A 25,328-nucleotide genomic window follows, 5' to 3' on the forward strand; every position below is an offset into this window, starting at 1 on the left:
CTGAGTTCATACAGGATTGCTTACCAGGGAATTATTGAGAAGAATTAAGGAAAAGCTGAGACTTAGCTCATCTTCTTCATTTTCTAATAATAAGTATGCTTTATAGTATTAATGACAAATGGTAAATGCATGTAAATTTCCATGACGGCTCTGAGAATGGATAGGAGCGAAATGAAGTTTGACCCTTCCAGCATATATTAAATATCTCTAGAAGTATCTTAAGTAGGGTGGTCATATATTTATCATCTCATCTGGGACACTTTTGAGAATGAAGCAAAGAATTATACCAGGAGAATAGGCACAACCCGATACTGTCCCAGGCAAACTAGGGTCTTCATCTCTTAGTCTTAGGGAAGTTGCCGCTTTCATATTCTATTATTTTTGTATTGCATATGTGGCCTATTTCCCTCAAACTGTATGGTAGTAATCACATATGCCTTTTGGGGGGGTTTCACCATTAAAAAAAGAGAGAGATACCCGCATATTAAATAAAAATGTATGAAAATCAAGAGAAGAAAAGGTCACCAACAGATACACCCACTAGTCTCAGGTATAAATCAACATTGTTATCCTTTTTTTAGGCATAAGTGGGTCATTCTGACATAATTGTGATCACCTGTACCAGGATTTATGAGGCTTGTAGTAAACTTTGCTGGGGGAGGTATTTTTTTTTTTAAGAAAAGTGTGCTCTAAAATGTTAAAGGCTTATCTCATAATGAAAGATAATGATTAACTTTTTTTTTAGTTTTAAATTGTTATTATAAAAGCTCTATGTATTCACTGTTGATGAATTAGACAGTGCAGATAAGCAAAAGAAATGGCGGACACAAAATTGAAGATAGATTGCTGTTCTGTCACAGAAAGATAGCTGAGCGCTTCTAAGCACCCAGGAAGAAAGAGCTCTTCATCACCCGAAAACAAAGCCTACGTCGTAGCCGCAGGGCCCGCTGTGCCGGCTCACATGCTGGGGGCGCTGCTCTGCGGTGCCTCCCTGCAGCCCTCTGCCACCTTTTTCATTTGCACATTCCTCAATCTTAACTTCTTCATTCCAACTCATGGGAGTCTGGAGAGGGCCCTCAAATCTGTTTTTTTTCCCCAGATGCACTTATAAGTAGCATATTTCAGTATCTTTGGATTGTAAATATCTTTCTTTTACTATCAAAGGTGAAAAAAATTTCACAATATTAAAATGAAGAACCTATGTTCTTGCCTTTAGAACAGTACAGATGCTGCTTCAACATGCTCTGCATTTAATTTACAGAGAAATTAGACGTCATCATGATTGTTATTCTTTGTACATAACCAGCCCTCGATGCTTAGCAACGTTGATGTTATTTTCTTGGACTTACAATTTAACTTTTTTTTCAGGATGTGTTCAGCTGTAAATTTCTTGGCACTGATTTTTACACTAAGCACTGAAAATTCAAGTCTTTTTAAAAAATCTGTTCAGGAAACTGTTCTTTGGTTTTATATATATATGTATATATATATATATACATATATATATAAAGTTTACATACAGTGAAATGTACAGATGTTAAGTGTACAAACAGAATGAGTTTTGTTAAATTTATACACCTGTGCAACCAACAAGATGATCAAGGTGTAAGACATTTCCATCACCCACCACCTTGGGGAGGCACCTTTCAATCAGTCCCCACCTACCACAGGTGTGCATTCTTCTCCATCACCGTGAATTAGTTTTGCACATTCTTGGGCTGCAAATCCATAGTCAGAATGCATACTCTGTACGTGCACATCTTTTAGCATGACCACAGTACAGTTATTAAAACTAAGAAATGTAACTTTGGAACAGTATGATTATCTATAGTCTAGTTCACATTGAAAGTCTGCCAATTGACTAGTTATGTCCCTTAGGACTGTTTTCCCCTGTCCAATGAGGACCACAAATCATATTTATTTGTCATGTCTCTTTAGCATCCTTTTATATGGAACATTCTTAAGTCTCTTCTGTATTTATTGACTGCTATTTTTGAAGAATTTGTAGCCAGTTGCTCCAACCAAGTCTGTCTGTTTCTTCATCATTAGACACAGATCATGCATTTTGGGAAAAAAACACCATGGAAGTTCATGTGCTTATTGGTCATTTGTGTGCCTCTTTTTGTGAAATGTTTGCACAAATCTTCTGCCCATTTCTAATCTAGATTGTTTATCTTTGTTGTTGATTTGTAGCTCTTTATGTATACTGAATTTAATTATGTATATTACATCAGACATCTTATAATGATGAAATATATCTGTCAGATAAATTACACGTTTGTTACACACACACACACATATATAGTACATATTATATGTGTGTCTGTGTGTGTGTGTAAAATACTTTCTTCCAGTCTGTGGTTGTCTTTTCATTTTCTTAAAGACATCTTTTTTTCTTTAACATTTAGTGTTTTCTTTATTCTAAGTAAGCTTAATATACACCAAAATGATAATTCTTCTTTCCTTTTGAGACCTTACAGTTTTAGATTTTATATCCTGGTGTATAATTCATAGCAAATTAAATTTTAAGTAAGATATAAGATGTGAGGTAGGGATTGATATTCATTTTTTTATCATATATTCTGTGAGTAGTTTTAATACTGTTTTTTCAAAAAGACTCTCCTTTACCTCTTGATACCTATGCATTCTCTTGCAAATTCATTCATTATATTTGTGTGGGCATACTTCTGGGCCATCTTTATGCTCCATTGAGCTATATATATATATATATATATATATATATATATATATATATATATCTTGTTTAATATAGTTCTCTAGTAAGTCTTCAAACCTAGTAGTATAAATCCTTCAACGTTATTCTTTTTTTCAAGATTGAGTGATTCTCAGTCCTCTACTTTTCCACATCCATATTTTAAAATCAACTTAAACTACAGGACTTTCACTTTTCTATATAAATTTTAAATCAGTCTATAAAAACTGTTGGATTTTGATTTTGATTACACTGATCATTTTGGAGAGAATTGTTACTTTACAAATATTTGGTTTTCCAATCCTTGAATACGGTATGTATTTTCCATTTTTTAGGTCAACATAACTTCATATTAGCAGTGTCATATGGTTTTACATGTTGAAATCTTTCAACATGTTTATTCCTTAGTGTCTTATGTTTTATGCTAATAGAAATGAAAATTTTAAAACATCATTTTCAAATGGTTTGTTCCTGCTATATAGAAATAAAGTTGCATTTTGTATATGGTTCTTACATCCTATGAATTTCTGAACCAGCTTATGCCTGTAGAAATTGTTTTATGGATTTCTTGGGATTTTCTATGTAAACAACAAAATCAGTGATTAAAGACAGCTGAAGCCTTACCTTTCCCAAGATTATACATTTTATTTCCTAATCATGCCTGGTTAGGACTTTTACTATAATGTTAAATAGAAAGGATAGATGTGAATATCCTTACCTTGGTCCCAATATTAAATGAAAAATATTGAGTGTCTAACCATTAGGCATAATTTTAACTAGATTGTTCATAGATGCTGTTTATCAGGTCAAGGGAATTCCCTATATTCCTAGTTTGCTAAGAATTCTCTATTCTGAATGCATGTTGAATTTGTAAAATGATTTTTTTCTGGATATGCTGAGGTCATCAGTTGATTTTTCTCTATTCTGTTAATATGCTAACTTACATATATATATACATGTCATTTTTAAAGTTTTGCCAATTTTACATTTAGGAGATAAACTCAAACTGAGTTTTATACAGAGAGATACATACCCATATAAATATCTATATGTATATTAATACTAATATGTATATGTGTATGCATCTCTATAATTTTAATCACATGTACTAAAAGTTAAAATTTAGTACTTCATGTGAAATATAAGAACCTTGGAACAAATAATTTTAAATAACTAATTTATATTCTGTCCCTTGTGTTATTACATCTGTTTATGTTATAAACTTTATAATACATCATCAAACTTTAAAATTTTATAATTTTTTAATTGTTTAAAGAAATTAAAAGAGAAAAAATAATTTTGCTAAAGTTTCCTAACATATTTACTGCCATTTCTCATGCTCTTTGTCCCTATAGATCTGAATTTTCATTTTAGGTCATTTCCCTTCACCTAGAATGATTTCATTTACCACTTTTTAATGTGCAGGCCTGCTGGCATCATGTTCTTTCAGTTTTTGTTTATTGAAACTATATTTTTCCTAATTTTTAGAGACTTTTTCTTTTTTGATAGATGTAGGACACTAGGTGGACAAGTTTTTTTCAATATTTTAAAGATGGTTCTTTACTGTTTTCTGTCCTCTAAAATATCTGATAGGAAGTCATCCATCATTTGTACTGATATCCTTTTTTACATAATATTTTTTCCCCTTCAAAATTTTGAGATTTCCCATGTATCTTTGATTTTCAGCAACTTGACTCTGATGTGCCTGCATGTGGTACTATTTGTATTTATTCTTCTTGTGGTTTCTTGAGTTTCATGGATCTGTAATTTTATTTTTTTATACCAAGCTTGGTGAAATTATTTCTTCAACTATTTTTTCTTTCCCATTTTCTGTCTCCTATCTTTTTAGGCCTAATTATATAGATGTCAGGCAATCTGATAAATGTCTCACATGTCACTGATTCTCTGCTCATTTTCTTCTCAGTGTTCTTTCTCTCTCTGCTTCAAACTGATCATTTATTTTAATTAACCTTCAGGGTCACTGATCCTTTCTTTATCCTTCTCCAGTCTTCCACTAAAGCCAGTGCAATGACCTTTTCTTCATTTCTCTTGGTTCCTTTTTATAGTTTTCATTCATTTTCTCTGCAGATCTTTCCCAGATGTTCATTCATTGTGCTCATATTTTCCTTTGTTTTTAACCACATTTCAAACAGAAGCTTTAAAGCCCTTACCTATTCATTCTAACATCTGGGGTCCCTCAAGATCTTTGTCTTTTGGCCTCTGGTCTTGGTATATTTTTATTTTGGTTTTGTTTTGTTTTTTATATATTTAGTTATTTCTATTGTTTACTTGGATTCTCCTTCACATTTTTGCCATTTAGGGGTCAACCAAATTTTTCAAGAAAGTGTATTAGGTTTCAGGATTCCTCCTGTCATGTCCTCCATGGAATTTTCATCCACGTTACTCAATTTGCAGGTGATAGGACAGTGCAGACCTCTGTCCTTCTATACCTCCATCCATTAACACCATCATTTCCTGCTTTTTTTCTAGTATTCTAGGTTTATTCTCTCCACAAAGACTGAAGACTGTTCTCAGGGAAGTGGTGTCAAAGTAGGTATCACCTAAATCCTTCCCTTCCCCTTTTTTCAAGGGCCAAATATTTTCTACCTGCTTTTGGGTACCTCTCCAGTGTCTGCACATAGTTTTGCTTTTCCCAAAGTTCATAGTGTTTATCTTCTCGCCATTAGTCTGATACATGCTATTCTTTCATTTCCAGAAATAGGACCTGTTGTTATTCTTTTTTATTACCCCACTTGCCAGTTATTCTGTATTGATCTTGAACCTATAATTATTAGATTCTAGTTTCTTTTCGACTTCCATTCCAGTTTCTTTGGCCTTATAGGAAGTATTCCCAGATTCTGCATTATATCAATGGTTCATAGTATTGTGAGTTTTTATAAATTATGTTAATCCATATCTATTTTAGTGTGAATATTAGGAGGTTGTATATGAGGATACTCCTTAGACACCATTTTAAGGCAGATATGTATTTGTAATTCCATATTTGCTCTCTTTTGCTACATTAGCACTGTCATCTCTGAGATGGGAAAGAATAAAGTGAGGCTTCTTGTCCTCAATGGAAACTGACCTGCAACAAATAAACCCATGAGTATGCTCAGTATGTTCCTCCTTTGCCCTCTTTTTTTATTCAAGTGACAGGCTTTTTTTGGAGATGAAAGCAGACATTACTTTCCCAGTGAGACCTGAGTGTCTTTGAAATCTTTCTTGCTGCCAGTCTCTGATAACCTGAACTCTTCAGGCATCATTATGGATTATTAATATGCTCTTTAGGTTTTCTTCATCACATGAGCTAGTTGCCAGGATAACTAGGCCTAGACAGTAATCTCTCCCTCTTCTACAAAGAATCTAAAAATGGTGACTATGTAAGGACAAAAGTGCATCATCATTAGCAAACTGGCTGTCTACAAATTGATTATATTCTGTACCTAATTATTATGTGGAACACAGCATCAAGCATTTAATATGAGTACCTTGCCTTCAGCTAATTTCATCTGTTTTAAAAAACTCACTGTCTGCAAGGAAATGCTTGAATCAAAATAAGGATCTCCTGTGAAGCCTGCTTCTTCTTGAAAATTAGCTAAGATTAAAAGACAGTAATAGAAATATTCTCTTAGCATCAAGACATATTAAACTTATTTCCATAGATAATTTTATTTTTCTCCCTTTAGGCTATAGAAAGTCATGCAATTATTTTAATCAATTGATAACAGATGAACTTTATATATAAAGAGCCAATTTCCAACAAAACACACAATTACACAGATAAGAGCTATTTTAGTTATCTGGTGATAAGTCTATGTTTCATTTGCATATTAACCTTGATAGTGTTTTTACCTGGTTGATTAATAAGTGTGGGGACATTAAGTAGGAAGTTAAGAAATGAAAACAATATAACATACCTAAAACCTATTATAATATCACCAAGAAATTCCTCACAAGTTCCATTCACCTAAATCTGGGACTATTAGACCCAACTGTGGACAGCTGTACAAACCAGATGCTATTTTTTCACTCCACCCAACACTATATTGAAATTTCACCCTGTATTTTGCCTCTAAAGCTATGCTTCTCATCCATGGTCTCAACCCCCTCCACAACTTGGAGAGGGGCACTACCAGCATCCAGTGGGTGGAGGCCAGAGATGCTGTGCACCATCCTACAGTGCATAAAACAGTCCCCCAAACAAAGCATTACTGGGAAACTTTGGTCTAAGATAATGAATTGTCAACCCAACTGTAAGCTTCAAGTTGCTGAAGTCTACATCTTGACAAGGATGTCAAATACACGAGGGGCAACGTTTATGTTATTCAACTTTGGGTTAAATTATGCTACTTAATTTATGTGTTAAATTATGTACTTCTGCCATGTGCAATTTTCATTTCATCAGAACTTGGTATTTTATCTGCTTGATTTAGCCTGAAAAATTAGGGTAGAGTTATTAGCTGATCAGATATATAGAAATCTTAAAACTGGGAGTTCTCAGCACTGCTTCACCCTTATTCTTCTTTGAGTGTTCTGGGTTTGCATTCTTTTGCAGCTGAAGCCCACAACGAGGCCCACTGACCTTCAAGGACCACCTGCACATAGTCTTGAGCGGACAGCTTGTCCTTGCGCGCAAAGCACTGGTACGCGCCCCCGTCGCTCCTGACCATGTGATCCATTATAAGGTGTTCGTGGTTCAGCCCTGTGATCCTCACATTTTTTCCAGGGTTGAGGATTTCACCATTTCGGTACCAGGACAGCTCCTGGTCCTCACTTCCTGTCACGCTGCAGGACAAGGAAACCTGGCTACCCACGCTGCTTTTAACTTTCCTGGGGCTGATGGTAGCTTTCAGTGGCTCTGGAGGTTTTGGTAAGAGAAAAAAAGAAGGTAAAAACATCACATATGTAGATAATTGCAACAACATGCTGGGCAAATACACCACTGCAAGCATACTCGCAGTTCTTAGATTCAGTATTACCTCTCGGTGTGCTGTTTGTTTGGGAGCCCTATTTCTGGCTATCAATTTTTTCTGGCCTTCTTTCTCTATGTAGCCAATAGATTAATGTTGGTGAAATTGCCTTCTCCCTCCATAAATGTGAGAATTAAGCCACTGACAATAAGAAATGCAATGTGCTGGTTAAGTAAGGATGGAAGTATTTGAGTATTTACTTCCTATTTGCTTTGTCCCAAGGTAGCTCTAATGGGTTTGTTCTGGGCCATTCTCACACACACACTCACTCACTCACATCCCCTATGTGGTTTGACCATGGCCAGTAACACACTGCTGTAAGAAAACAGGTTGATATTAGAATTTGTAGCCACAAAACAGGGTGTCTTCTTTAAAATGGAACTCTCACCTTTGGCTTCTTATGTTTTCATTCAATAAAGAATTTATATAGCATCTACTATATGCCAAGGATGGAGTTAAACTCACAATGAGACAGAGATAAAAAATATTTGTGGTACAACTAGAAAAGTCACCAAGCATCTTTTGTACATTATTTAAGCCCGTCTTCCCACAGTCATTCATGTTCTGTGTTGTCATATTCATTTTACAGAAAAGGAAATGGTTATGCAGAGAGGTTTATTAACATAACCAAATCTACTCAGCAGGTAAATAGCAGAACCAGCTTTTTTACCCCATTTATTTCTGCCTTATTGTGTATTACACTGTGCAGTCTTTGGTTCCAAGGAATCTAGTTTTCCGGTTGGATAAGACAAATACATGAATGAATATAGTAGCTGGGCAGTGACTGAGGGTCCACAAAAAACATAAAATATGGGGAAGAGTGTTGCTAGAATGATCAGAAAAGTCCTCAGATACCAAGGATGGATAGAAGTGAGGCCAGCTGGAATAGAAGAGGGCACTGTGGAGAGCGGGGAATACTTGGGTCTGGCCATGAAGCACACTCATGTCTCAGGAAGAGAGCGTCTGGTAGGTTTCGATGCAACATAGTGTCTCTGCAGGAGAACTGCAGGAGAAAAACATGCAAAGTCACCTGGGACAGAACTGTAAAGGGCCTGGAGATTTTGGAATTAAATTAGAGGGGCTTAAAGGAAGCATCATGAAAGCATTTTAGCAAGTGTTTCTAGAATTGATTTAGTACATTGTGCTGGACAAATTAAAGCAGAGGAAATCGTCAGAAAGGGAGCATTGCAAAGGTCTAGTAGAGGTACAATTCAGACTCAGTCTAGGACAAGACAGAGGTGGACAGAATGGCTGAGAGACACGTGAGTTAGACTCTCTGGGACTTGGCAGGACTTGGCTGTGGAAAGGGGGGACTTCAGAAGGACCCAGAGGGGCAGATGTCTCAAATAACTATGGGCACCATTTACAAGGTAGAGAGGGTAGAGAGTTCAGTTTGGGATTGTTCCTTTGAAGTGCCAGTGAAATACCTGGGGTAAAATTGGGACACATGCTCACCTGACACTCAAGAAGGAAGCCCAGGCTAAACATGCAGATTCAGAGAGCTTGTTTTCAGATAGGAGGAATTTGAAGCTATGTGGATAAAAGGGCACCAAAGAAAAGACATTGAAGAGAAGAAATTCTGAATTTAGAACCCAAGGAAATGCTTTCCATTGAGAGAAGACAGACAAAACAAAAGAGCAGTCAGAAGGGAGGAAGAGAACATTCGAGATGCTTCTGTGAACTTGTCCAGATGTGGCAGAAGCATGCCAGGGAGAAAACAAGCACAGCCAGAATTAAGACTTTCCCACTGACAGTTTCTAAAAGGCAAATAGTAGTAAATGCCCCTACAGAGGGAGCAATAAAATGAATACTGAGAGTTGAGCAGAAGGTAGGGACTGGGAATGTCTTTGGGGAGGGGCATTACATCAGACTTAGAAAGGTGGGCTTGAATGTTCAAATATTTGAAAATCATCCTCCAAGAGCACCTGCAAACAGGGTAGGAATGGGTTTGCACAGGGAACAGGAGAAAGTTCGATTAATAGGGGTAGGCTTTTCTGAAGCAAAATAGTGGGGATATGACCAGACTGGCTTACTTCATACATTTGATACTATTCTGATACATAAACTTTATTCAACAGAAAATGGGGAGAAACAGAAAAACACCATGAAAGATGTCTTAACATGGGAGATTTTGAACCTATAGGGAAGATTCTTACTTGCTGTCCAATGCCACGTGACTATATCCACATGCACCCCCAGCTATAGAAACATAACTGCTCAGGCACTATCTTCCATCTCTTTCTAATCCCAGCCTCAGCATGTTTGAGTGTCATTTGTAGTGTCACCCTGTACAGCTGGCTCTAGGCAGTTAGTGGATTATTTATATTAAATGCATTCTATTGGGCTGGTACTGTGCTCAAGCAGTGTACATGAGGGCGACTTTGCAGAGGCAGCTCCGTAAGCGGGCACAGGGTTAGAAAAAAGCCAAGGGCAAGAAAGCCTCTCTTTTCAATGTCAGACTCTTGAGATTCAGTTTGTTTATATATATATATATATATATATATATATATGTTTCTAGTTATAGTTCATACATATATATATATATGTATATATATATATATATGAAACATCAAATATAACAAAAGAACATTATATTGAGAAATAAGAGCCATCTGTTTTGACGATAGTTCTGCCCCTGAATTCTGGCCATGTGGTCCTGGCTAAATTGCTTTGATTTGGTTTCCCTGTGAGTAAAACTGAAGGTATTTGACTAGACTGGTGGGCTGCCCCTGCGATCATAGCCCTCCTTCCTCTGAACTGGCCTTCAGCATCCTTCTCAACACATTTCTTAAGATAGTAATACAAATCAACCAGAATGAAATATATTCACCACATATGGAATAAATGGCTCTAATATTGAGTCCAAGTCCAATATCTGGATAATTTAGAGCCCTATGTTTCTGCTGGTAAAAGCCCCATTTAGGGATTTTAAGTGTCACCTGGAAACAGGCCAAGGACAACCACTTTCATCAGACTTCCTTAGCTTGCACTGACAGCACAATCCTACACCCTTTCTTCCGTCAATTTTCAGACAGGATGGCCATTCTTAATCCAACAGCTAGGTAATGGTATCATGGAAATGTAGTCTGTGGCCTAATGGAAATCCTGGGGGTCTGGTGATCAGAGAGATCCCAATTCAAACCCTATGTCTCTCCAGCTATGTAACATTGAGTAATTTGTCTGGGTTTTAATTTTCTCATCTGCAAAATGGGGTGGCACTGCCTTGGCAGGACTGTCATGAGGATATAGAAGGCTACAGATACAGCCCAGAGATCCTGCAACAAGGGCCCGTCAGTGGGGGGTCAACGCCACCATTGCAAGTTACCGTCCAACTTACGTTTCACGTACAGGCGGCCTATCACCTTAGCAGTCCCATATCTGTTGGATACTTCACACACATAGCTGCCTGAGTCTGAGGGACGAGTGTTCTCAATAAGCAGCCCTGTCACGGTCTTCTGGAACCTTCCAGAAAGTTCCAGGGGCATGTTGTCCTTTAGCCAGCGGTAATCTGGCTCGGGGTGCCCAAGCGCTTTGCAAGGCAACTCCACATGCTGCCCTGCCATGGCTTTGCGATGGTCAAACCCATCCAGTATGGATGGGGCTGAGTTCGCTGGGTCTGCAGAAGAAAGAAAAACTCTTAGATAGGGTGAATGAGTTGAAGTGGTCTTTGAGAATCACGGGGCCTTGTGTATAATAATTTACATTCTATGTATCATACCGACTATTAATGCAGATCTTTACAATTTTACATATGAGCAGAAAAGAAAATCCTATTCATATATATTTCTTCTGCCAAGAATTTGTAAAAGCTTGAAGCAATAAAACTTCTGCTTCTCATTCCCCATTAAGTAACTAAGAACTCCAGAATCGGCATGCTTCCACAGGAGTCGCCAGCTTGGATGGACTGAGAATTGGATTGTCTTATAACCAGAGAACATCAGACTGCCCCTTTCACAAAAAGCAATAGTGGCAGAAATAGTTAACATTAGTGACATTTATTTCACAAGAATATGAGTTTGTACATAGTTATTCAATTTAAAAGTGTTTCATGTATACATTTCACAATACTGTTTGAACCCCAAGTCCAGGACCCGCACAGAGTCAGGAACTAGAGACACAGTGTTGGGCAAGACAGGCAAGATGATGCCCTCATGGGACTTATATCCTAGTTGTGTGTGGTGGGGATGGAAGTGGGTAGACAATATATAAGAAAAATACATAAAGGTAATTCAGCTTGTAGCAGGTGCACTGAAGGAAACAGAAGAGGATGACATAATGGAAAGGGAAAGTGAAAATGTTGGGGGACTTTGGGACAGCCTTCAAGACTGAGGGGAGATGAAGGGATGGAGACCATGAAGGATTAAATAGTTAAAGAAAAGCTTCTACATTATCACTTATGACATGGCCCTATTTTTAAAAAGCTCCAAGCAACACATAAGGAGTCTGTTCTACCGCACGATGTTCAGCCTGCATTATATTCTTGAGCTAGATGAAGAGAAAGATTCCATGTTCTCAAGAACTGGGTCAGTGGGAACCACTCAGCTCCATGTCCAGGCTTGCTTGGAGGAATTGATGCTCTTAGCGATTATTGATGGGGATTGTAGAAATAGAGATTCCTGACTGGATGCTAAAAATAAAACACAGTGATCTCTCCTTGTCCTCTCTCCTATTTTCTCTCGTTCAGAACTTGCACTAGGTCACAGGAGTGAGAGGCCACACTGGTCACCACAAAGATGGAACAGGACAGATCTGGGCCCCTGGACCCTCAGATGTTCTTACTGTTGCCTTTGTCAGAGAAGCACTGTAGCTGTTTTGATTCACCTGCAGTAAACTGGGAAGCAAAGGAGTGGCTATCCTCTATCCTGTCTAATAAACCACGTGGAAAGGCCTCTTTAAAGTGCTGTGATTCCATAGGCAGCCACCGGGGGCAGTCAGCAGGCGCGAGAGAAAGCAGGACCAACGGCCAGCTGACCCTGCTCCTGTGCCTTCTTCCTTCGCGATCCTCAGAGATCAAGGTCCGTGACAAACGTGCTGCTCTTCTCTCTTTGCAGGTGCTTTATGAGAACAATGTGGATGTCCTCACGGAATATGATAAGGGAACCTGAATTCTCTCCTAAGGAATGCGGGACTGAGTTTCCAGGATTTTTCTGCAGTTCCCTTGTTCACTAGCTGCAGAATTCCGTGTTCTATAATTATGCTCATGCACATGTCTGAGTGTGGGGCTCCCAAGGGATTAGTGACATAAAAAGCCCATGACACCAGGTACAGAGCCCTTGCCAGCAAAGGCTTTATTGCTTCATTCCACCCCTGAAGGAAATTCCAGATGGACTGAGGAGAGGGTTGCTTTGAAGAACAAGTTACTTTCTTATGGACTAACTAGTTACAAAATACTTAGAGTAGGAGGTAGGCTTAGAGTTGGAAAAGGTGACACAGGGAAGGCATCAGTCCTTTGGTGGGGTGGTTAATAATACTTCTTTGAAGGACAAGCCACAACTCAGAAAACAGAAAGTGCCCACTTCCAATGCCTGTCATAAAAAAAATCGGTACCCCGTGATTTGTACTTAAATTTTTTTATTCTAATACTAATTATTGCTAGAAATTTCTTAAATATGCTTAGATAATGCTGTATAATTTTAATGACTCTTTTTAAAGAGAATGGGTAAGACAATTGGATACGCATATCAAAAAGAAGAATTTATACCTTTACCTCATACCATCTACAAAAATTAACTCAAAATGTACCATAGATCTAAATGTAACAGCTAGAACTCCAAAACTTTTAGAGGAAAAAATCTTCATGGCCTTAGGCTTGGCAGGGTCCTTAGAAACCATGCCAAAAACATAGGAGGCAAAAAATCAGTACATTAAACTTCATCAAAAAATTTAAAATAGTTAAAATAGTTTTCTGAAAAAATTAAGATACCATTTAAGAAAAGAACATATTTGCAAGTGGTATTTCTAATACAGACTTACATCCCCAAAATAAATAGAACCCTTCCATCTCTATAAGAAAAAATAACCCCAATCAAAAACTGGGCAAAATATTTGAATAAATATATCACCAAATAAGACATACAAATGAATAATAAGCACATGGAAAGATGCTCAGTATCACTGGCCACTAGGGAAACACAAATTAAAGCCACAGTGAAATAGTACATCACACCCATTAGGATGGCTGGAATGAAACCGAAAACAACAATAGGTACTCATGGAAAAGAAGTGGGGACCTTCATTCTTTGTTGATGGGAAAGTAAAATGGTGCAGTCACTTTGGAAAACAGTTTAGCAGGTTCTTACAGTCTTAAATTTCAAGTTACTAGAAAGCCCAAAAGTTTCACTCCTGGCTATCTAGTCTAGACAAATGAAAACATTTGTTCCCTCAAAGACTTGTACACAAATGTTTGGAGCAGGATTATCATAATAGCCATGAAGTGGAAATGATCCCAATGGCTATAATTTAGTGAATGATAAATAAAATGTGTATATCCATACAATGGAATATTACTCAGCAATAAACAAGAATGCACTACTGGTACATGTTAGAGCATGGATGAACCTCAAAAGACTGTGCTATATGAAAGAAGCCTGCTACAAAGCCACATATTTTAAGATTCAATTATATAAAATATGCAGAAAACATAAATCTATAGAGACAGACAGTAGATTAGTAGTTGTCTGGAGCTGGAGATGGGAATTCAAATTGACCACACATGGGTAGCTGGGATTGTTTTGGGTCAGGGAAATGTTCTAAAATTGGATCACAGTGATGGTTGCACAACTCCATATACTTACTAAAATTATCGAATTGTATACCTAAAATTAGTGAAGCTTATAGTTGCTAATGAAATCTCTAAAGAATTATTTTACAAAAGAGGAATGGGGCATTTATTTTTTAAGTACACAATTGAAGCAATGCTGGAAACAGGTTCTCATGGGGGTATTTGGTCACATATAAAATTAATGCAACCAAACAGCACTGTACTTAGTTTTCATTCCCTTGTCTTCAAACTTTTTATCTACATTAAAAAATTAATTTTTTTATCACAAAAGTTTGGAAACACACAATGGTAGATAAAGCAATATAATGGATCTCACATATTCATCCATATGCAATAGGGGTCACATATATTTTTATCTTTCAGCTATCATTTTATTTCTCTTTAGTCTTTGCTTTGGTGCTAATATACTGGAGTCACATCATGGAACCTGAATTATCTTATCACTATGTCATTAGTATGTCTCTCTAATAAAAATAAGAATTTTCTTATAAACCCACAATGCCAGTATCGAACAAGAGTAATAATAACCTCTTGGTAATGTCTATTCTCTACTCTATATTCATTTTCTCCTGATGAGATTTAAAAAAGCTTTATTATTATTATTATTATTATTAACAGTTGAACTAATTAAATCAGATTGTTCTTAGTTAAGTTAATCTCTTGATTCCCTTTAATCCAGAGCAGACCTTCCCTCCTTCTGCTTTTCCTCTTTGACTTGTTAAACAAACCAGGTGAGATGTTTTTAAGGAAATCCCACATTCTGAATTTCTTTCTTCATGGTGTCGTTTAACGTGTTCCTCTATTGCTACTTTTCTTATAAACCAGAATTTAGTTCTAATGGATTGATTAGATCAAATTCAACCTTTTTCCTTTCTCACTGCATCCCCATAATGTGTGGCGTCTCCACATTCAGTGATGTTAAATTGATTAGTGAGTTCATATGACAATGTTTATCTGAATTAGTCATTTTTTTAAGTGTTGGAAATGGTGCTTTTCTAATTTTCTTACTTCCTTGGTATTCAGTACATGTAATGACTCTGAAAATCAAAACTTTCTTCCTGAACTGGGGTTATTTGATTATCATGAAATATAGTAGCTACAGAAAGACAGGGAGAAATTTTGTTGTTCTCTTTAATCACCTATTATCAAAATCAAGATTGGGTGTCCTCCCTCCACGTAGACCAGTGAGACTTATTGCTTTTGTTATCATTAAATGTATATGTATGTGTGTACTTGAGAGTATGTATGTACATAAGTATGTAAGTATATATGTGTATCTGTGTGTGTATGTGTTCATAATGAACTGAGGGATTTTTGGAGTATTTAGTGGTTATTGATCAAATGCAATCATAACTTTTGATATTTAACTCATCACCCCTTTGGCCAATGAGAGCCCCTTCATTCAGTTGCCCCCTGTATGACTTTGACAAGACCCCAGCAACATTGCAGGCTCATGTTATATATTTCCTGCCCCAGAGCTTCAATCCACTATTTTTCCAAGAAGCCCTGGTCTTCTCGTGGGGAATGATATTTAAAGGAGACTGTGATCTAGGAATTAGATGTGCTTGTTGCTATCGGTTGACCCTTGCTTCTGGGTCTTTTCAGTGGAAAGACCTTGGAAATACATATTAAATGAATAACAAGTGTGTACTGATAGTTTCTATTGGATAGTTCAAGGATTTTACTTAATTCTCTGATGTTATATTTTTATCTTTCCCCTTTTTCTGAAAATACTGGTTCCAAATAAAAATAGTATAAACATCAATTTCCCCTGTTACGGTATTTTATAGGATGGGATTCCTCCCGGGCACCCCCCCATGCTACCTGATCCTTCTGTCTGTTCCTCTTAGCACTCTATTCTGTCTCAGTTTGATGCCTAAACCCAGTAGTTTCCCCAGGGTGGGTCTCTGTTCTTCTGAAAGGAGTTTTTGCTGACTACCTCTGACATCTCCCTGGAATCAGACCACCACTGAGCTTTGCGGTCATTACTGATCATGCTGATGGCCTTCTTGCACTCGGTTTGAACTCAGAGCCCAAAGGGGCCTGTCCAAAGGTTGTGAATATTATTAGACACATTTCCCAGGTTTCCGCTCAAAGGATGGTTCTCTGCTTTCGGAGGTGAGCACTTCTGGGACTATTTTGCACCTTTGTGAGTATATCAGGTCCCAGTAGGTCCTCCCTTTTCACCACCCACCATGGCTGCTGCTGTTTCTCTGTTCCTGCCCTGGTGCCCTGGCTGTCATTACGCTGTCCACACCCGTACATCTGCGAGGGTTGCTGGTGTCCCCCCATCACCTAGCTTTGGTGGTGATGTCATCTGAGCGCTTTCTCCTTCGTTATCCTACTTACTCCATTCTAATTTCAGGAGGAGTTGGCATCATCAAAACCTCTTTAGGAACATGCCCTGCTGTGGCCCAAATCCCACGCACACATTGTTCAATAAATTTAAAATAAAAATAATTTCTCTCTTCCTTCAAAGCTTAGAATTCTAGAATATAATCTGTGCTCAGTGTCTACGTTCTCATCTTTCAGCATTAACATTTTCTCCCTCAACTATTTCATTAAAATTTCTCTGACTCAGAATTGTAAGCATTCATTGCCACACGCAGGAGACACTTAGAAGGCTTGCGATGGCTTGTGGTTCTGTTGACCCCTCCCTTCTCCTTGCAACTATGACCCCCACCTTTAACCCCAAGTGTTCAGTCCCATGTCCTCTCTTCTCTTTTGCTGGTGTCTCAGTGTGGGATACTCCTTCCCTGATTATGCTTGGATCTCCGCACTTCCCATTACAAGTGCTCAAGGCCCCCATGGGCCCCCATCACTTCCATAGGGGCCAAACACTCATGAGTCCTGCTCTCAATTTTGAAACACCAGTAAAGCATTCTTGAAAAAACAAAATCAAAACAAAGCAAACTTTGGAAGTAAGAAAAGTAAATATGTCCTTCCAATCCTGAGGGAAAACTGAAATTCAGTACCTAGTGGTTTAGGGGACAGAGAAGCAAGCCACCTTTCCAGGGTTCTCCCCTTTCTTGGGGTTTCCTCTTTCTTTTTAAGTTTTTCTTTTCAAGTTTCTCTCGCAATAAAGATGGGCTCCCAGATTATCATCACTTAATTCATGTTTTTGGGTGGAGAAATGATTATGTGCTTCTTTTGCTGAACTCAGATTAATCTCACACCCAGTTCCACCCCCTCCCTGAAACCTTCTCCTTTCTTGTCTCTGGGTCATTTTGAAGCTCCTCTTTGATGCAAACAAGACCTTTTCTTGGACATGCTGAACAAGTATAGCATTCCATTGTCCCTAAAGCTACCATGGGCTTAGATGTCACACTTCATTCATTTTCTAATTCATGTTTCTCTACCATTTTTAAAAATTTAGTATATTTTTATTGTACTGATCATTCTTGCCTTTACTGGAGGTGACAAAACATACTATAGAACAAGGGATAAAGTAATAATTGAGATGGTAAAGAGCTGGTATTTTCAAGTTCAGAGGAGAAATCACTTAATTCTGACTTATGTTTGTGCTGTACCTTAGAAGACAGGTGGGCTTTGGCTATTTTAAGGATGTGCATGTGAACAGGAATCCAGGTAGAGCTTTATTAAGGACAGTAAGGGGGTGTCCAGGTGACCTTGCTTTTAATCACCCCAATATTTAACAACTTCCCACCTCTCCTCCCTTCATAAAGCATCATTATGAATAAAACAGAGCTACTCGTTGTGTGGAGCAATTTTACATTCTACAGCCACAAAGGCAAAGGTCAGCTCTTTTGCATTTGATCTCTAATTCTGAGACGGACCTTCTGCACTTCCACACTGCTCCACGAGATGCTACTGCACCACCATGTGAACAGATTTTTTGGTCGCTGGACTGATGGGCCAGTAACCAGCCGATGGTGAAGATCATGCAACAGGTTGCTGTTTCCTCAAAGAATAAATCCCAGAAAAGAAGTCACAAAAGGGACTTATGTACCAGGGTGGAGTCGATGCTTCCCGGCTCCCTTCACTTGAGGATCATCCTGGAAGGGGGTGGGAGGGTGTGAATATCCTTAACTTCAGAGGTGGGTGATTTCCAACCTTGTTGGACACAATATGGGGAATGGAAGATGTGTTCTGCATGAGCCTGCGCTTCTCCCTTGGAGTTGTGTGCTGGGAAGTATGGCAATGTCAGGACAACACACAAATACATAGGGCCAGGAGTGATCAAAAGAGCAATTGTGTTGGATCAAAGGAATCTGGAATTCTCCAAAATGTGACTTCACTTGGAATATCTGTATCTGTATTGGCACTGGTTTTTGAAAAAACTTTTGGCTCTAAAGTATTTGGGGAAAAAGCCACAAGGGCTTCACTTTAGTCGTGAATTCCACAGTTCTGTTGAGTCATCTCCAGATGCTAACAAAGAGATACCAGCCATAGTAAACACAGCCTATGTGAGTTTGTACCTGACACAAAAAGGCGAGCGCTGTTACTCTGTCTCGTCTCCCCGGTGTATCTGTGCCGCGTGACGCAGCGGTAGTTATACAATCCGTCTTCATTCTGTACATCTTTAATATACAAGGCTCCCGTGGATGTGATGAGAAATCTAGATCCTGAAATAGAAGAAAACGATTACCTGGTTAGGTCAGAACCCTATTGCATAAACAAAAAAAGTTACTGAATATACATATATGTATTATTTTTTCACCTGAAAGAACTTCATGCAAAGGCTATTAGTATGGGTGTGTGTGTGTGTGTGTGTGTGTGTGCATGCACATGTGTGCACATGGTGTGTTAGTTTAAGGGTGCAAGCTTTTTTAAGTTTTCAATTACTCAGAGCTGTAGTAAGTATGCTGCACAATAAATATATACTTAGAAAATCTAATCTCACGAATTAATTTTTTAGGTCATGATCTTACAGCGCCAGACTGGCAGATAATTGGCATGCAGCTAATTCAGCAGATTTTCTTTGATCGTCACTTTTCTCTCCGAATGTGATGCGTTAAGGGAGTATTAACTTTTTTTGTAAATTTCTACCTCATGGAAATAATCAACTTTTGCCACAGTTTAAAGTATTTCAGTTAAACAAAAATGTTAGATTATAAAGCAATAAATGTTCCACAAACTTACCAGATAAAACTGTCCTTCATAATGACCAGCACTTACTGCTATATGCTAAGACAAAGATCAGCTCATCCTATATTCATTGCATTAGAATACTCTGCTATTCTTCATGACTCCTCAAATAATTGACAAAAGCTATTTCACCTCGGGGAGAACAATGTCACACTAGTCATTCGCCCTTCACAGGTGAGCGTGCAGCACGGGCGTGGTGTATGCTGGTGGGTGACTGTGATGTCTGCCTGGGCTCCTCCGGCAGCACAGAAACATCTAACTGGAGGGATTGAAAGAAGTGCTGCTAAAAGACAACTTCTTTGAAAACGTAAATACGTAAATGTCTAAAGATAATCATCCCAGTTCAATTATAATTTGCTGATAAACCACACTAAGGCAGATGAGTAAACCCCAAAGTGAGCTGTTACGACTACACAGTGGGTGACTGACGTGCCTCGCAGAGCGCTGCCTGCCACCTCTAGCCTCCTTCCTGTGGGGGTATTGCTGCATCTGATGCAATTCCGCCTCAAAAACAGTGCGGGTTTCCTCTGTTTGGGAGAGGACTAAAGTGCCAGGAGGTCTCCGTATGTTATGTTCGTTTTCCTTAGGTTCATTTGAAACAGCCTTTGGTTTATTTTAATCAGAATTTAGTAGAAGTCTTGCCTTCATCAGTTTCAGGTCTCAGATATCTAAGTTGTGAGCATCACCCCTATGTCCCACCACGTTCCCTTAACCCTGTCTCTATGGCAGTTTTCTCATTTGAGGGTTTGGAGTTAAGCAGTCTCAAAATATTGTTATTGTAGATATCCTTGTACCTGCTTTGAAAAATGGCAACATGATCCCTGTCCCTGTTCTATGTTTCAATGTTTGCATTTTATGTTTTAACGTTCATTTGAAAATAAAGCATTTGCCATGTGAAAATAACAAAAACAAAAACAAAACATCTCTAGGGTATTTCATGTAAGGACTATATTCATAGATCAACTACACAAATGAAATAACAATGGCTCATGATTTCAGTGCAAGAAAAGAGCAATTCAAAAGGACACGGCAAAGAAAAAAAATCATAACAAATACTGAACTTGCATAAACTTTTCAGAAAAAAGAACAAGCTATTAAAGGAGTATGCAATATCTTTAAGTAATTCACTTTTTAAACAATTCTATTCATTTATTATTTAAAAATATACCCCCAATATACTAAATATTAGAATAGCTGGGAAAATGAATGCTGTAGATCCTAGTTTTGCTTACCCTCCCTCCAAAGAAAGCAAGTAAAAATACCCTTTACACACTTGTCATATGTCACTACACACCAAGCATTTCTTACCAAAATATATGGTGCATAAGTGAAACATTTTTCCTTCAGTATATGTTGCCTATTTATATAATGTTTTAATAACCATTTTCTTTAAAGTACAGAGTGAGTGACAGAAGAGAGGGACAAAGAAGGTAATGTCTGTAATTCCTGGCATCTTTCTCACATGGGGTACTTGTATTAAGATTGGCAGCCCATTGGCAGAATGCAAGCGGAATGCACTCCACAGCCCAGTGCTCAGGGTGCCGGGGGCCCAAGGTGCAGCCTCCGCCCCTCACTACCCTGCTGAGCCCTGGGAGAGCGCTCTTCTTCAGGCACATTTAATGTAATCACTCAGTTTGCTCCCCTAATATTGAACTTTTTTTACTTAGCATGCTAAATAAGACTCTTCTACGACATGCTTTTTCAGGAGAATTTGAGTCTTTTTTTTCAAACATTTTCTGAGAAGTTCACAGGTAGGGAGAAAGGTTGACTGAATTCCTGTCCTTAACTGGAACTCTCTCTCCCTAACTCCTGTTTCTCATGGAAACCCATCTCAAAATCGATCAATATTTGGAACCATAAAACAAGGCTGAAGGCCTTTGATTAGGAGAGGGCCACAAAGACCCAGGGTCTCTGGGTATAGTCCCGAGCCCTGAGACGCGAGCGTACACTACTGTCATTAGAGCAGCAGGTGGCCTGTCTCCATGGTGACAAGGACCCCACCACTGGCTCGCCACTGCACCCCACATCCTGCCATATAGCACCAGACATTTGGGTATCATACAGAGTGAATGGTTTGTTCACATCCTTAAATGGGACTGAGGAATATGCTTCTGTTTAGTATAAGCAAATATTCAAATATAAAATAACGATACGAATCAATCAACTGTACACATACAAACACTCTATCCTTGTCCCCGTCTCTGTCTCTCTCACAAACACACACACACACACACACACACACATCCCTGTACTAACACACAATTATGCAAAGCCAACATTTTTTTAGGTAACTTTATTTCCCTTGGAAGATCATTAGCACTTTGGATGCAAACTTTTCTAACATACAATTTATACATTTTGTATATTACACCCATGGCAAATCAGTCAACTGAACAATAGTGAATGAGTTTAGGGTTCAGGGTCATCACTGTGGACACTGGCCCATGCTGCTCAGTTATTAGGGGCACCTGCTCAGAGGCTGCCCTGGCCTCTCAGCATGTACTCAATTGTCCCCAGGTGTTTAGGCCCTTGGCTCTGTCTTTAATAGCTATCTGCTCCCCCTTTATTACCAGGTTATCAGCTCTTACTTCTCTCTGCTGTCAGTACCCCTGTCCACTCACTCACAATGTGATGCATTCAGCTTGCCAAGGTAGAAACCAGACATACCGAAGCTATTAGAGGTTTGTGTAACCAAGAGTAAATGGGCTTTGAGTTAAGCGCTGGTATGGTTCTCTGATGTTGGTTGACATGAAGTTGTATACTGATGCCACTAAATAAACCCACAACTTGGTACCAGTTCAGCCAGCCTGGCTAAGCTCAGCACAGAGGCTTCCAGGATCTTTCTATTTAGGGACATAAAACCACCAAAGAAAATGGGGCATTTTCACACTTGGCAGTGTGGCCAGGACACTCAGGGTGGGAGTCCTATGGCCGCATTCCTTCCATGTGGCGGTGCTGAGGCGTGGAGAGCACACAGCAGCAGCTCTTAAGGGGCCAACATGATATCTTTTGGGGTTTTCTGTACAATAATGTCAGAGGCAGAAATTAAAACAGCAACAGTTGTAGGAAGCTGTTCACCCAACTGTGGGTAGTTGAAGATCTGAGCTGCAGAAAGCAGGCCTTTGCATCTCCAGAAGCGAGTGTTCTGGAGCTAATTCTGGGAGATGCAATGTATGAGGTTCCGGAGTAGAGTGGTACACCCAGTCACTGGGCCAGCAAAGGGCTCCGGGAATCCAAGGAGGAATGACACATAGCCTCTGTCTTTAGGGAACTTACAGTCCAAACAGATTTCAGTCTAGGGCTGGAGATGTGGCCTCCAGGTGAGGAAAGGCATGGGAGGGAAGAAACTGGAGTATGATCAGGAACAAGTACTATCTGCATTTCACCTCCATGAAGGGAAAACCAACATCCAGGGAGGAAAGCTGGTATTTATCATGAAACATGTATATATCGTTTGTATTGCTCTGATATGGATAATTAACTATATGTAAAAGCATCTTTTATTCGTCTGCTTGTTCAATCTACTCAGCTAATGTTTTTTACTTTCTCATAAAGTATCAGGTTAAAAGATCTTTCCTTGGTACCACACAGGGAAAACCCACCCATTAGGAAGAAAAAGCTGGGTTTTGGTGTCCAAGGGATCCGGATTCACAACCTGTCCCTGTCACCTTCCAGGTGGGACCTCAGACAAGACACGCAACCTTGTGACACTCTGGTGTGTTCATGTTTGGTAGACAAATGATGAGCAGCCTCCTCATTCTCCTACTGAAGCTGAGATTCATACCTGGATGCCACCTCATAGCAATACCTTAGAGATGGTATCTACAAAAGTGAACATCATGTTTGTTATTCTGCTGTTCTGCTAGGACAGATTGGTCCACAGGATGCATATCATGCTGCCCAAGGCCAGTAGGCCTGCCTGAGCCACACAGGCAAGAGTCCATGGGGCACAGACACAGGAGGGCTCACTTTTACTCATTCATATATTTGCTTACTTATGTGAAGCAACCTCGTGTATTAGAAAAAGCATCAAAGTAGAAGTGGCATAGAAAGCCATAGCAAGGCTGGGGTACCTTCCCACAGCCCAGTGAGGGGCTGTGGGGAGAGGAGGGCCATGCAGCCATTGCCTTCAGAAATCTGTTCTGCAGTAGAAAGCCATGTTGATAGGAACTCAGGGACCTCCCCGAGTTCATCTGATCTGAACATTTCCTGGTATAGTTGTCAGCATCTGAACATAACATGCATATTCCGAAGCTTTCCAGATTCATTGTTCCTCACCTCTCACATCTCATCTAATGCAAAGCCCTTCTGTTCCTACTTCCAAAACATATCCTGAACCACCTGCTTCCCTCTCTCCCTGCAGCACCTGCCAGCTCTAAGGCTCCCAGCCCTGAACACCCCATTTCCTCTGCACCTCCTCTCAGCCCGCTCTCCCAGCATCCAGGGTCATTGAGCACAAGGAACCATGAAGATCATTTACTGTCTTGACAGAGTCCCCCTGGACCAACTCACTCTTGGTGACCTGTGATGGTGTCTGGGAGCTCTTCATCCTCTCTCCCCCTCTTCCACCACTTCTTTTAATCACTCTCCCTGGAGGGCGCTGAGTTCAGATCTCCACTGGTTGGCTCCTTCCTGTCTTTCTGGCTTCAGATCCTAAGTCAACTTTACAGCCAGGTCAGCCTCCCCCAGCCTAGGGTTACTCGTGCTCAGAGCACCTGACTTTACATCTCTGTGCAGGCACCTTGTGTGTGTTTGAGATTCGCTTAACATTTCTCTCCTCCAGCTAGAATAGCCAGAATTATGGTTTATCTTTTTCAATTTTTCCTCTCCATTATACAGAACAAGACAGTGCTTGGCTCTACTACCCAAAAGTATTTGTTGAGCCGGGTTGTTGAAAGAGTCTATCGCTGCATGTTTATGAAATGTCTCTTCTTAGGTCTGGGTGAGAGGGCAGCAAGCCAAAATACCTCTTTTTAGATTTTAGCCTGAAACTGCCTCATGTACAATTTATGAAAAGTATTTTCCCCCTTTAGGAGTGAGTATAATTTATTCTTATATGAAAATGAGCATATTTTAAGATTTTGATGTTAATTATTCTTTCGTTATGCTCTCTGGCTTTTTCCTGCACAGCCAGGCTGTTAGATCTTCAATAGGGACAGTATTATGTTAGGAAGATTTTTAAAGCACATTTGATTTTTTCACTTAGTCAGACACATGTGTTAGGGTTTTGTCTTTTTTCTTTTTTTGCTATTGCGATTGGAACTGAGTTAATAGTAATTAAAGAACAGATGGTTCTCCTAATAAGATGCCAAATGGTGGCACAACACAATGAAACTTGTATCAGCTGTGTCTGCCACCTCCGGCGGAGAGCCAGCCTGTGGAATGGGACCGAGCTTCCTCCTAGGCAGTTTTACAAGTTTTTGAAAAACTCGAGGAACATGAGACTGAAATATAAGTTCTAAGTATACAGCATTAGAAATGAGATGAGCCTCTGAATGCACGTCTTACCTTTTTTTCATTTGCAAGGGTAAACTGGCATTAACTGAAATAGAAGTAGAAATAGAAATAAATGGATAATCTATGATAACCTTAAAGTTATCAGTTTCTCTGGATTCAGGCATAGATGAGAATGGCATTTAACTTGCCATCTGGCTGTGACGTGCATCTGTTCTGTGATGTGATGGGTGGGGACCAAGCCATGGTTAGATAAAGGCATGAAGGCACCACAGATATTTCTTGGGCATTAAGTGGC

At 39.1% G+C, this 25,328-nt stretch overlaps 1 protein-coding gene across 2 annotated transcripts in view; it reads right to left on the reverse strand.

The window, feature by feature from the left end:
- DSCAM (DS cell adhesion molecule) overlaps positions 1 to 25,328 on the reverse strand; it is a 713,077-nt gene that overhangs the window by 285,447 nt on the left and 402,302 nt on the right. For both annotated transcript variants that reach the window (XM_057504762.1, XM_057504765.1), the window contains exons 4-6: positions 18,907 to 19,053; positions 11,024 to 11,302; positions 7,299 to 7,574 (exon numbers count right to left, since the gene is read on the reverse strand). In XM_057504762.1, coding sequence (XP_057360745.1) covers positions 7,299 to 7,574; positions 11,024 to 11,302; positions 18,907 to 19,053 — 702 coding nt within the window. The remainder of the gene's footprint in view (positions 1 to 7,298; positions 7,575 to 11,023; positions 11,303 to 18,906; positions 19,054 to 25,328) is intronic.

This window comes from Manis pentadactyla, chromosome 1 (assembly GCF_030020395.1).
Source record: "Manis pentadactyla isolate mManPen7 chromosome 1, mManPen7.hap1, whole genome shotgun sequence".
Taxonomy (NCBI): domain Eukaryota; kingdom Metazoa; phylum Chordata; class Mammalia; order Pholidota; family Manidae; genus Manis; species Manis pentadactyla.